At 39.6% G+C, this 12,356-nt stretch overlaps 1 protein-coding gene across 5 annotated transcripts in view; it reads right to left on the bottom strand.

Annotated features, from left to right (window-relative positions):
* Window positions 1-12,356, bottom strand: part of NSD2 (nuclear receptor binding SET domain protein 2) — a 189,292-nt gene that overhangs the window by 118,869 nt on the left and 58,067 nt on the right. For 4 of the 5 annotated variants that reach the window (XM_075930890.2, XM_075930891.2, XM_075930892.2 and 1 more), the window contains 2 exons: window positions 10,589-10,636; window positions 7,443-7,608 (listed from right to left, as the gene is read on the bottom strand). In XM_075930890.2, the coding sequence (XP_075787005.1) occupies window positions 7,443-7,608; window positions 10,589-10,636 (214 nt within the window). The remainder of the gene's footprint in view (window positions 1-7,442; window positions 7,609-10,588; window positions 10,637-12,356) is intronic. The other variant, XM_075930893.2, reaches the window with a different exon arrangement.

Genomic DNA, 12,356 nt, shown 5'->3' with positions numbered 1-12,356 from the left:
CAGTGGGGAGCGCAATTCAATTATTGCTAAATTATTGTCAAGAAAATTTATTTGTAAAGAGCTGTTACATATGTCAACTTACATTGTTTAAAAAAAAAAAAAAAAAAAAAAAAAACTGGAGCATCCAAAGTCAATATAAAGTTTTCTTTCAGTGTGACACTTGGGCTTATTTCTTTTTGCACAAATGTTGAATTCTTGGCCGAATTTTTTTGACAAACACACTCACAGTTCTTCCTCGACAGACAGCAGACGATTTCTTTCTTTGCTTTTAATGTTAGTAAGAGAGAAAGCTTGTTCACAAAGGTAAGAAGTTGAAAACTGGAGCAAGGTGTTCACTGCTTTTGCTGAGATCACAGGATACTCTCTTCTTATTGAAATCCAAAACACATCAAGTGGCACTTTATTGAATTTTATCTTCAAAGTTCGATCGCACTGTAGTTCAGCCAGTTGTTGTTGTTCTTTCAGACGGAGTAAATTTTGTGAGAACTCAACAAAAGAGTTCCTAACCCAGTCATACATTTCTGATGACAAAGAAGGAAAGTATTGGTCAAGCTTTTCTGTCTGATTCCAAATGATTGGTAATTAATGGGATAAATTCTTTATAATCTGTGTGACTCAGAAACTGAAGTAGAAGCAGAAACATTTCAATATTTCCATTTGAAAGGTGTCTTTTCCAAACCTTGAGTTTATTCTTGAATGCAAGAAGTTTGTCTGTGGAAGTTAGAATGTTTTCTTTTGGGCCCTGCATGGTGGTGTTCAAGGTGTTGAAGTGTTGATAAATATCTGCTAAGTAGGATAGTGTCAGCAGCCATTTTGTATCTTCAAGAAAGTAAAAAAACCGGTTTTATTATCGTTGCAGAAAAGCAGTAGATCCTCTCGCAGCTCAAATACCCTTGTTAAAACTTTCCCTCTTGAAAGCCATCTAACATCGGTGTGTAGAAGGAGAGTCACATCATCTTTTTGCATATTTTCACACAGCTCTGCAAACATGTGTGACTTAAGAGAGCGCTGCTTTATAAAATTTACCACATTCACAGCTACATTAAGGACTTGTTTTAAATCCTCCCCAATAGTTTTTGAAACAAGAACTTTCTGGTGGAGAAAGCAGTGGGTCGTTATGACATCAGGGTTTTTTTCTTTGAGTGTAACAAAGCCTTTTATTGAGCCGATCGTTGAGGGGACACCATCAGTGCAAATTCCAATACACTGGCTCCATGACAAACCACAGGATTCACAAGATGTTGAAAATGTCTTGACCTTTGGTCATTTCTGGCAGCTCTTTACAACAACAAAAATTTTCCATTATTTCACCTTCATTTTCAAATCGTACGAATGCCAACAGCTGAACTTTACTTGTTATGTCTGTTGACTTGATGACTTGGAGAGCAAAGTTAGTATTTTTTAGTATTTCAGACAAGATATCTTCAATGTTGTGTGACATGTCATCCACATGCCAACTAACAGTATTTGTAGAAACAGGAACTTTGTCAATTTCACTTTCAGCCTCTTTGCCTATCATTGTACTCACTATTATTTTACAAGCACGCATCATTAGGCTCAGCAACAGTGTGACTTTTCATTTTTTGTGCAACTTGCTCAGCTACTAAATAGCTTGCTACTTGAATCTTTTCACTGATAATTATCTTCTTCTCAAGAACTTTACGTTGTTTTCCTTGTGAATCCAAAAGTCGTTGAAAGTAATCAACTGTTTTATTTGACAAGTGGCCATGACTAGTAGTGAAGTGTCAATTTAACTTGGCCGGGGACATAGCTGTATGTGTTAGTTTTTCCCCGCAAACAATGCACAATGGAATGGGACAATTTTCATCTCCAGTCCATGTAAAACCAATGGCCTAGGAACTGTTATTATAAAGGCAATTTTTTAAAATAGTCACTTCTCTTGCTCTTTCACTTGTACTTCGCTCTGATAATTTTGATTCATTTTCACTGTCCTCACTTTCACTGATGCGCCTTCTTTTCATATACTTCCACATTGTTTTATTTTCGACGGCCGTATGTAAATACTGTTATAAGGTGAGATTTTAGATACACGAAAACAACCACAGTTTCGGTAAAAACATTAATTTACAAAACTGCACAAAGACTACAAATCTACAAAATAGCAAATAACCATAAAGTGCACTAGAAAAGATTAGAAACACGGAGAATTCTGGGAAGCAGAAGGGCAGGCACAATACAACTAAATTTAACCTTAGATACGAACTGGCCAAAACAAAACAAATGGCAGTTGGTAGCGTACAAAGATTACTCAAGTATTGCCAATTGCTGGACAAAAATTCCTGCGATATTTTAAGGGATATTTGGAATTGTTTGCAGTATTTCAAAATTTTTATTTATTTATTCCATGATTTCTTGCAGAACCACGGATGATGGTCTGCGGAACCCCGATTGGGAAACACTGGTCGAGAGGTTGTAAGCTGTTTTATTCAGTTAAAATGAAGTTTGACAATGAGAAAAACTGCTGTTGAGGCAAGAATGCTGTTGTTGTGGTACAGTCAGGTGAGTGCCTATAAACTTGAGCTGTTCAGTTGGAGTTAATGTGCATTTTGGGGATTGAATTGTAGACCCAGTCAGGTAGAAGGTAGTTGTCCAGACATAGGAATATTCTTACCCTGATTTGTGGAGATGCTTGGCGATGATTGCATGGACTTTGGAAAAGACTCAGGGAGCAGTAGAACCCTGTACTGGAAATTGATGGGTGCACACTATGAAGCGGAGGAATCTTCTGTGTGCAGGATGTATTGTGACATGGAAATATGCATCCTGAAGGCTGATAGCCAATTTCCCTTGTCCAGTGCTGGGATTATAGTAGCAAGGCTAACTATCTGGAAGTGTTGTGGGTGGACAAAGTTGTTCATCTTCCACACTATAGTGGCTACTGCTACAATGAAGAAGCCATACTCAATTGGCTAAATAGACACACTGTTCAAGCCAACTACCCAAACTCAACCAGCCAAATACCCATGTGACTGGCGGCTAGTGTGTTGGACACCACGGCTCTAGATCATCCCTGATAGATGTCTACTTAACCTGCTCTTAAATATCTCCAATGACGGATATTCCACAACCTCCCTAGGCAATTTATTCCAGTGTTTAACCACCCTAACAGTTAGGAAGTTTTTCCTAATGTCCAAACTAAACCTGCCTTGATGCAATTTAAGCCCATTGTTTTTTGTCCTATCATCAGATGTTAAGGAGAACAATTTTTCTCCCTCCTCCTTGTAACACCCTTTTAGATACTTGAAAACTGCTATCATTTCTCCTCTCAGTCTTCTCTTTTCTAAACTAAGCAAACCCAATTCTTTCAGTCTCCCTTCATAGGTCATGTTTTCTAGACCTTTCATCATTTTGCTGCTCTTCTCTGGACCTTCTCCAATTTCTCCACATCTTTCTTGAAATGTGGTGCCTAGAACTGGACACAATACTCCAAATGAGGCCTAATCAAACCAGAGTAGAACAAAAGAATTACTTAATGTGTCTTGCTCACAACACTCCTGTTAATGCATCCCAGAATCATATTTGCTTTTTTTGTAGCCATGTCATATTGCTGACTCAGATTTAGCTTGTGGTCCATTATGAGACCTGGATCCATTTCTGCAGTATTCTTTCCTAGACAGTCGCTTCCCATTCTGTACGTGTGAAACGGATCGTTCCTTCCTAAGGAGTACTTTGCATTTATCCTTATTAAACATCATCCTATTTATCTCAGACCATTTCTCCAGATCATTTTGAATTATGACCCTTTTTTCCAAAGCACTTGCAACCCCTACCAACTTGGTAATCATCTGCAAACTTAATAAGTGTGAAGAACCTGTGACTTCTGTGGTAATTTTACCCTTAGGAATGAGAAGAGATTTTTTTTATAGCTCATTGGAATACATAACCGATAACACAGGGAAAGGGAAAATTTCAAGTTTTCCATTGTCTCGTTTATATACACCTCTGATCAGCCAACCGTCCAGTCAGAAGCATGTAATAATGCTCTTCCTTCATAGATACTATCCACAGCCATTTTGTGAAAACTCTCAATGTGATGGAAAGCACTGGTAATGATTAACGCCCACTGTGAATCTTAGTAATTGCCTTTGAATGAAGTGGAGGGATGTGTGAAAGATCATGTCCTCCAAATTCAAAGTCATGAATCAGTCTTGAATCTGAAGAGAGGGAATGGCAAACGCAGGCACTGCCATCACAAGTCAGAGGCAGCATATGTATTGTTCAGCCTTCTCAGGTCTAGCATGGGACAAAGAACCCCTTTTTCTTTTTCAGGACAAATAAATACCAGAAGCAGCCTCTTCCTTGGCTCCTACGTAATACAGAGACCAATTTGAATTGGAAGAAGCTCTAATGACAAGACAAGACTCACTAAATGGGGGTGGTTAGAGGGTAAAGAATAGAAAATGATATGGTAGCATTGGTCAATGACATCTATTATCCATTTCTCAGCAGTGATGGTCATGCAATTCCTATGGAAAGGGGAAAGTTGGTTCCTGAAGGTGGAGACATACTTTGGATAGACGCATGTAATTCTTGATACACCTCTCAAATCTGTTCCCACAGAGGGTTCTGGATTAATCAAATAAGAAGAAAACTGGGGTCACCTGCAGTTCCTGGACATTTTCTTTTGAGAGTAATCTGTTGACCTTGAAAGTACAACAGGGTCTTCTATCTATGGAGAACAGACTTTAAGGGACCACAGTGTACCCTTGAATCTTTAAGGGAATGAAATACTTTGTTCTTTGGCTAAACATGGAGAAAGGTCCTTGGCCTAGCTATCCTGCTCCACTTTACCTGCAACTATGCCAGGCCTGGAGTGAGGAGAAACGGACACAGCCTGGCTCAATTTGGAGCTGACCAGAGAGAAAGCAGGAGTTTCATTCATTGGTCAGAGCATGAAACAGAGCTTGTCCACCCAGCAGTCATGAAAGCAAGTAAGCCCCCACTCTTACAGGGGGAAAAAAAGGAGGACCTTATTGAGAAACCTCAACTATGGGAAATCTGGACTCCTCAGGCCACACCCCAAACTTAAGGATCTGAACAGAGAGTGACTCAAGAGTTTCTGTGCAAGAAGGGGACAAGAGGCCACCTCTCCTCTCCCCCTTTTCTGCCCACCTCTCAGCTGACCAAGCCACTAGGCTACTCAGCATCCAGGAACCCAGCCACAAGTTCTACTCCGTCGAAGGGCAGCTCCTCTACCATGGCTTCCACTTATTATGGCATGCAAGATACCTGACATAACAAGATGACCAATCTGCTTTTTATTCTCTCTCAGAAGCATGAGGTTGCACAGGACAGAAATGGCTATTCAAAAGATTTTGATCTCAGTTATATGCATCCTAAAAACAAACTAAAATAACTTTTCTTTCTTTACTGGCAACACAACTTAGTTCTCTATTTAAATATGAAATCTCCTTGCGCAAACAAAAAGGGATAATCCCCCAATAATATAAAATATAGGTCTCCAGCAGATCTTTAATATCACAGAATCCTAAGACTAGAAGTGACCTAGAGATGTTATCTAGTCCAGTCCTCTGCACTCATGGCAGGGCTAAGAACGGGTTGGGGCCCACCCTTCTCTTAAAGTTGTCCAGTGATAGTGTGACACTGCATCTCCATGTCTTTATGAAAATGTATTTCTTTATATGAATATACCTAACTTGAATATGCTTTATGCAAAACGTGACATGTGACCTGTCAATGAAAAGCCTGTTACCTGGTGAATGTGTATATTCTATTTATGTGCATGCATCGTTCTTGTACATTAAATTAGAAATATGAAGTGAAAACCTGTTTATTTAGGTCTTCTAGTGAAAGCCGTTAGTGGAAATCAAGGAACTCACAGTCCTAGTGCTCAAGACAATGATCTGGAAATAGTCTTGTTTTTCCAGCAAGCCTGTACTATAGTTGGTCCTGTCAAGACATGTGGCAGGTCGCCTGATTCTGGAACCCATTTTAAATGTAGTACTTTTCCAAGGGGAGAGTGAAATAGTTGAAGCTGAACACAAAAGAGTCCCACCTTGAGCAAAAGCTACTTACAGGCCGGGAGCCAAACAATACAGAAGTTGGCAGTTAGAAGACATTCCTTCTTACCACCAGCATGACTACTGCAAACATCTAAAAATGAGTGTGAGAAGGGATCAAGCCCAAGCCAGGAGGCTGCCTAACTTGTGTGAAAAGATAATTAAAGCTACTGTTCGGGTAAGAAATTGCATGTTTAAAGTTTCTCAGAGTATTAAAGTTTAGCTAGAGTGTTTGGTTTTATTTTGGCTAGTAACTTACTTGGATCTGCCTGATATCACTTGCAAGCACTTACATCCTGCTTTTTATACTTAATAAAAATCACTTTTTATTATTTAAACCCAGTTTAAATAATTGTTATTGGTGTGAGGGGAGGAGACAGCTGTGCTTCTCTCACTTTCATTGCTAATGGGAACAAATTTCATAAGCTTTTACTTGAAAAAGTATGTCCTTCTCTTCTCCAGACTAAAAACTCAATTTTTTCAATCTTCCTTCAGAGATCATCTTATATAAGTTTGACAAAACTTATGACTTATATAACGTTGAATGCTTTTCAAATATATTGTAATCAACTAAAATTTGGATTTGGACACCACATCTCGGCCTGAGAAGCTTTGTAAAATAGGTTTTAAATTCTCCTTTTCATAATTCGCTGAACAGAAGCAAAAGTTTGAATTTTTCCAACTGCTAAATCCTATAGTTTTTATGATATTCTGGAACATGCTGTCCAATTGATTTTGAATGCCACAGAATTTTTTTAACCTAAACCTCATTTTTTAGATTGATAAAGCTTTGTAGATTTTAGAGAGGAGCCCAAACTGGTCACTCCACAATGAAAAAGTAAGAGACAAAACTAGCCAATCTATCATCCTGGCAGGCAAGCAGGATTTCCATTACTGATACACTGGGGGAAAGGAAGATTATTTGATAAAGCTACAGGCAAGAACTTAGCTATGTTTCTGCCCAAATGAAGAATAGCAACATAGGTAATTCTACTGCCGCCACCAAAAAGAATTTATCCTATTTACCATTGGTGTAACACAGGAAGTTGTAACTTCTCTAATTGAAAAACACAAACATGAAAATACCAAAAAAAAGTTTTCAAATAAGGAGCTATATTGTTAATTTTCTCTCCTACTTCAGTCTTTTGTTCCTATTTATTCATTTTTCTGAAAGACTTTTAACCTTCATGTTCCCCACTTTTCAAATTTCCATTTAAATTAAGCTTCCCCAGAACATTTTTTTCTAGTGCAATGTCATGTTTCTATCTAGTCAGAGGTAATTGACAAGCAGCATAGACAAGTGATGAAGCACAAAGGATTTAGATTTATCAGGATTAAATGCAACTTCTAAAACGTAATGTCTCTATGCACATAAACATGTGTGCAGCAATGCATACATACCTTTTAGTTTAGTGTAGGAATGAAGAAGAGGATCAGCTGAAACCATGCACGGCCACCAAGGATAACCAGACACTTTAGACCACACCAGATCCCCTACATTGTACTTCAACACATGAACTTTGTCTTCTTTTACAGTAGTTGCAGAAGAATCTTTCTTAGCAGGAGTCTTTTAAAAAAGAAAGACACATACCGTTAGCACATTTCTCCTTTTAAGACTGTACCTTGAGTAGTAGTATACACAAAAGAAATACTAATTAATCAATTAACACAGCTTATAAAGTGTATCTTGGAAGAAAAACTTTATTTGTGAGAGAGAGGCATATTGGGGTGATAGTAGAGGGTTGTGACAAATATAGCATGACAGAAGAGTAGTAAATGGATAATATTTCACTAATTAGAAAGGGGATGGCAAAATTGTTTGCTCTTTTGTAGAAAATCTAAACTTTGGTTAACTATTTGTTTTTTAACAAACCCTTTGAAATATCAGGTATGTAAAATTTGACATTTCCTGGTTTTACTAGATGATCCTGAGAAGTCTCAATAAGTATATTTACCCTGTACCTAGGAGGAAATCTCCCAGGACAGAGAAACTTGTGCTAGTTCAGCTTCAGTTAGCATGCTAAAAATAACAAACACTATGAACATTCTGGCTTGAGCAGTAGCTCATGCTTTCCAGCCCACCCAGTACGCTGGGTATGAGCCTATGTAGCTAGCCTAACTCTCTACCAGAACCATATCCATTCTACAGATTTTGGCATGCTAGCTCAAGTTGAGATAGTGTGAGATTGCCCACCTGGGCAAGGAAGCACGCTCCTAGCTACAGGATAAATATACCCTTCAATGTTCACTGCGAGCTCTAACACCTGAATTGAAGAAAGAGGATGTGAAATCTTCAACAGTCTGTCTCTCTCTTAAATAAACTTAAAAAACAACAAATGGTCTGGTACCACTTTATAGACTAACAAAACATGCGTGCGAAAGCTCATGATACCATCTACATGTTTTGTTAGTCTATAAAGTGCTACCAGACCATCTGTTGTTGTTTTAAGTTTATCCTGTACAGACTAACTCGGCTACCCCTGAAGCTTCTGTATTAAACGTTAGTCACTAAAGTTTAGTAAATATTAACACAAGCATGCTGATTTTTTTAATCTACTATGGATTCTTCCAGCCATAATAGGACCTACATTACTAAAAAAAAAAAAAGGAAAAAAGAACCCTCATATTTCAGGCTTTCTTCATATTTCAGCAAATAAATACTAAACAGGTTTGCCATATAATAGTAGAGACCAGTTATAACAAAGACAAAGACACATGGCACATGGGCATAAGCCATTACTTGTTTTATTTCTATTGCCAGTTCATTTCTGTGTCTAACTTTTATATTATGCAGAATATGACTTGCTTGTTTTCAATATCAATGAGTACAGAGCTATTTGCACTACATTTTTACATCTAGCATTTTAAATAATTAACAACATATTTAAAGAAACACTACATTTTGAGTCACATTTCCAGTGTCTGTTACTACGAAATTATGTAAAATGTGACATCATTAGCCTTTTGAAGAACTGTTACAATGTTTAGAAGGTGGACCACAATTTCTAGGATCTAAGCATTTATATTGCAAAGTTGACCAAAAAGGAAGGGAGGAAATGACCTTCTCAAGTGCCTAGAGTGTTTAAAATTTAATTTAAAATGTAGTACTAAGTTGGACTATTCATAGGTCAGTTAAAATAGCACTTTCTGACTTTAAACCTGTATGACTAAGACATGATTTCCTAAACACAAACATTAATAAACCTTAGATACATCATAAAGATTTCAGATCAGGGGTGGGCACTAATTTTTGGTGGGGGGGCCACTCCAAGATTTGGAAAGTGGTCAAGATCTGCACTTTCTGTGGTGGAAGTGTGGGGGTCTAGGATGCAGAAAGGCATACGGGATAAGGGATTGGGGTGCAGGAGACGGTGAGCGGTCTGAGAAGGAGTTGGAGTGAAGGAGGGGGTTGTGACCTGGGTCAGGAGATTGGGGTGTAGTGTCAGAGAGGGAGTGGGAGTGCAGGAGAGGATTCTGGCCTTGAGGAGGTGTGTAGGAGGAGGTACAGGATTGGAGAAGGAGTTGTGACCTTGGACGGGGGGTGCAGAGGGTTTGCTAGGTGACCTGGGAGAGGGAGCTGGGGTACGGGAGGGGTAGGGATGCCAGAGGCAGGCTTTGGCTGGGAGATGCTTACCTAAGCATCTTCCGGCCACCAGCTTTGCAGCACCCCCAAACAGGCTGGGCTCCCTGCCTGCTGTAACCCCACTGAAAATGAAGCCTGCTCCCTCCAAGTGTCTCTCAACTCCAGGAGGGGGCAGAACAGACTTGCTCTGCCCTCATCCCCCAGGCCAATCTCTCAGCTCCTATTGGCTGGTTGTTTCCAACCAACAGGAGCTGAGGATTGGACCGGGGACTGGGAGATCATCCAAAGCCTCCCCCGCCCTCCAGAGCAGAGTCACGTGGATCAGCCTAGTGTTTAAAACAGTCGCTGCTCCGTGCGTGAGGGTCCTGGGAGGGATGTCTATGGGCCAGATCCAGCGGATGGCAGGCCAAATTCAGCCTGCAAGAGGTATCTTGCTCACCCCTGGTTTTAGATTGTATTTTTAAAAATCAACAACTAAAAAGGTATGTCTAGTTGTAAAATAATGCCTAAAGCTTATTATTTATTAAAACAGGGGTGGGAGGAGGGAAGTCCTTCTTGTGATGAACAGGATACCATTCCCTCTCATGTTAAGGGATAGCTCATTTTCTAATTCAACTTTTCTGAAGATCTTAGGACCAACTCTCTTGGATCCATACCTTCGCTAAGAATTGTGTTCCCATTGCTCTCCAGCTTTTTGGCCCGAAAAAAATTCCCCAAGTGTTCCCTCCCTCTGACAATGCTTCAACTCCAGAAATCTCAGAAGACCTGGAACATTCCACCAGATCTTTCAAAAGTGAGAATTAAAAGCATCTCCCTTATAATTAAATACAACATGAAAAATTACATTAAATACACAATTTCAACATTTGAAACTAGGTGAATTAATAACAATCCAGAAAGATAATGGATAAAATTCCCAAAAGCAACTGGTTTTTGAACCTAAAATTACAAGGTAGTTAGTTACCTGCTTAAAAGGCATCAGATACACAGGATTCCGTTGCCTGGTGTATACCTAAAAATTAGGTCAACATAATTATAGTGCTTAGATGTGTGGAAAAACCCACATCCCTGAGTGTAGACATTGCTAGGCCAATGGAAGCATGCTTCTGTTAACCTGGATACCAGTGCTTGGGGATATGGTGGTCCAAAAACAATGGTTAAAAACTCGTTTCATTGCCACAGGCGGCATCTAACCTACATCGTCCAGGTAGTTTGTTATAGTTATGCTACTACGCTTCCTGTATCATAAACATGGTGCTAGCCATAGAGTATTAAGCAGCCCTTGGATATAGTCCAGGGAAATCAATAATGGAAACCTGGTATCCATCTAAACAGCAGTGAGCAATTACTATTTGACAGGGAAAAATAGAGCTGGTTCAACTGACTACAAAAAAGAAAAATAACTACCTCGAATATTCTGGATGAGATTCTAATTGGAACATGACCAGTGGGATAGGTGAAAGTGAGTAGAACTATCATCAAAACTTATAGGTGCCTCAGAGGTCCAAACAAAGTTCAAAGAGTTCTTATGTAAGAATGACTGACGGCACAAGACCTAAGGTTGAGAATCTTACTATCATGGTAGCTTTAAGAATAAGCTATATGGCTTAAATTTATTCCAAAAACCTACAATTAACTCACACTCTAGGATTTGTCTTTAACATCAGCTCAGAGGAAAAACAGCATGAAAGCATAGCAATGCAGTATTTATTAACACCAATGCTATGAGACCTCCTCAGACACAAAGTACGTTATTGGCATAAAGGCTGCATCTAGATTGGCAAGATTTTGCGCAAAATCTTGCCACCTCTCTAAACTGGCTACGAGTATTTGCACAAGAACACTGACTTTGTACTGTACAAAATCAGTGGTTCTTGCGCAAATACTTTGATGCTCCCGCTCAGAGATAAGTCCTCCTGAGCAAGAATACTTGCACAAGAGGACCAGTGTAGACAGGCAAATTAATTTCTTGAGCAAGAAAGCCCGATGGCTAAAATGGCCATCGACGCTTTCTTGCGCAAGAGAGCGTCTACACTGGCACGGATGCTTTTGCTCAAAAGACTAAATCATGCCAGTCTAGACGCAGCTAAACTGTCTTAACACATTTCCATCCTAATAATTCTAACTTAATGCTATTTTAGTTAGTTTGGGCATTCGGATGGTTATAGGGCTGTAACTAAAGAACTGTCAGAATGAACATTCCTATGGCTACTGAGGAGAAATTCTTGACATCTGTGGAATGAAAGGATTACTCACCACTGCAGTAACTAACATTCTTAGAGAGTGTCCCTGTGGGTGCTCCACATTAGATGTTTTGGCACTGCAGGGCACCTAGCTGGAAGATTTTAATAGCAGTGGCTTTGACAGCTAGCTCGCACATGTGCAAAAGCGCTACACACGCTAGGTGGCCAATGCACATGCGCGAGATATGATCTCCTCAGTTCCTTCTCTGCCCTGGGGAAGTACCGAGATAATACTGAAGCAGAAGGGACACCCATCTCAAATGTCAGTTACTGCAGAGGGTGCATAACCTTCTCTTCTTCAAGGAGTGTCCCTGTGGGTGCTCCACCTTAGGTGACTACAAGCAGTTTATCCGCTGGAGGTGGGTGCGTCAGATGGTGTAGTGTCCTTTTGGACCATGGTAGGGATTGTGTGTCCGAAAGCAGTTCCTCTGGACACATAGGAGTCCAGAGCATAGTGAGCAGCAAATGTATGAGTAGACGACCAGGTGG

Source organism: Pelodiscus sinensis, chromosome 4 (genome assembly GCF_052426305.1).
Source record: "Pelodiscus sinensis isolate ZL-2025 chromosome 4, ASM5242630v1, whole genome shotgun sequence".
NCBI lineage: Eukaryota > Metazoa > Chordata > Testudines > Trionychidae > Pelodiscus > Pelodiscus sinensis.
The sequence above is the reverse complement of the archived record's forward strand: the minus strand, read 5'-3'. Positions and strand labels throughout refer to the sequence as shown.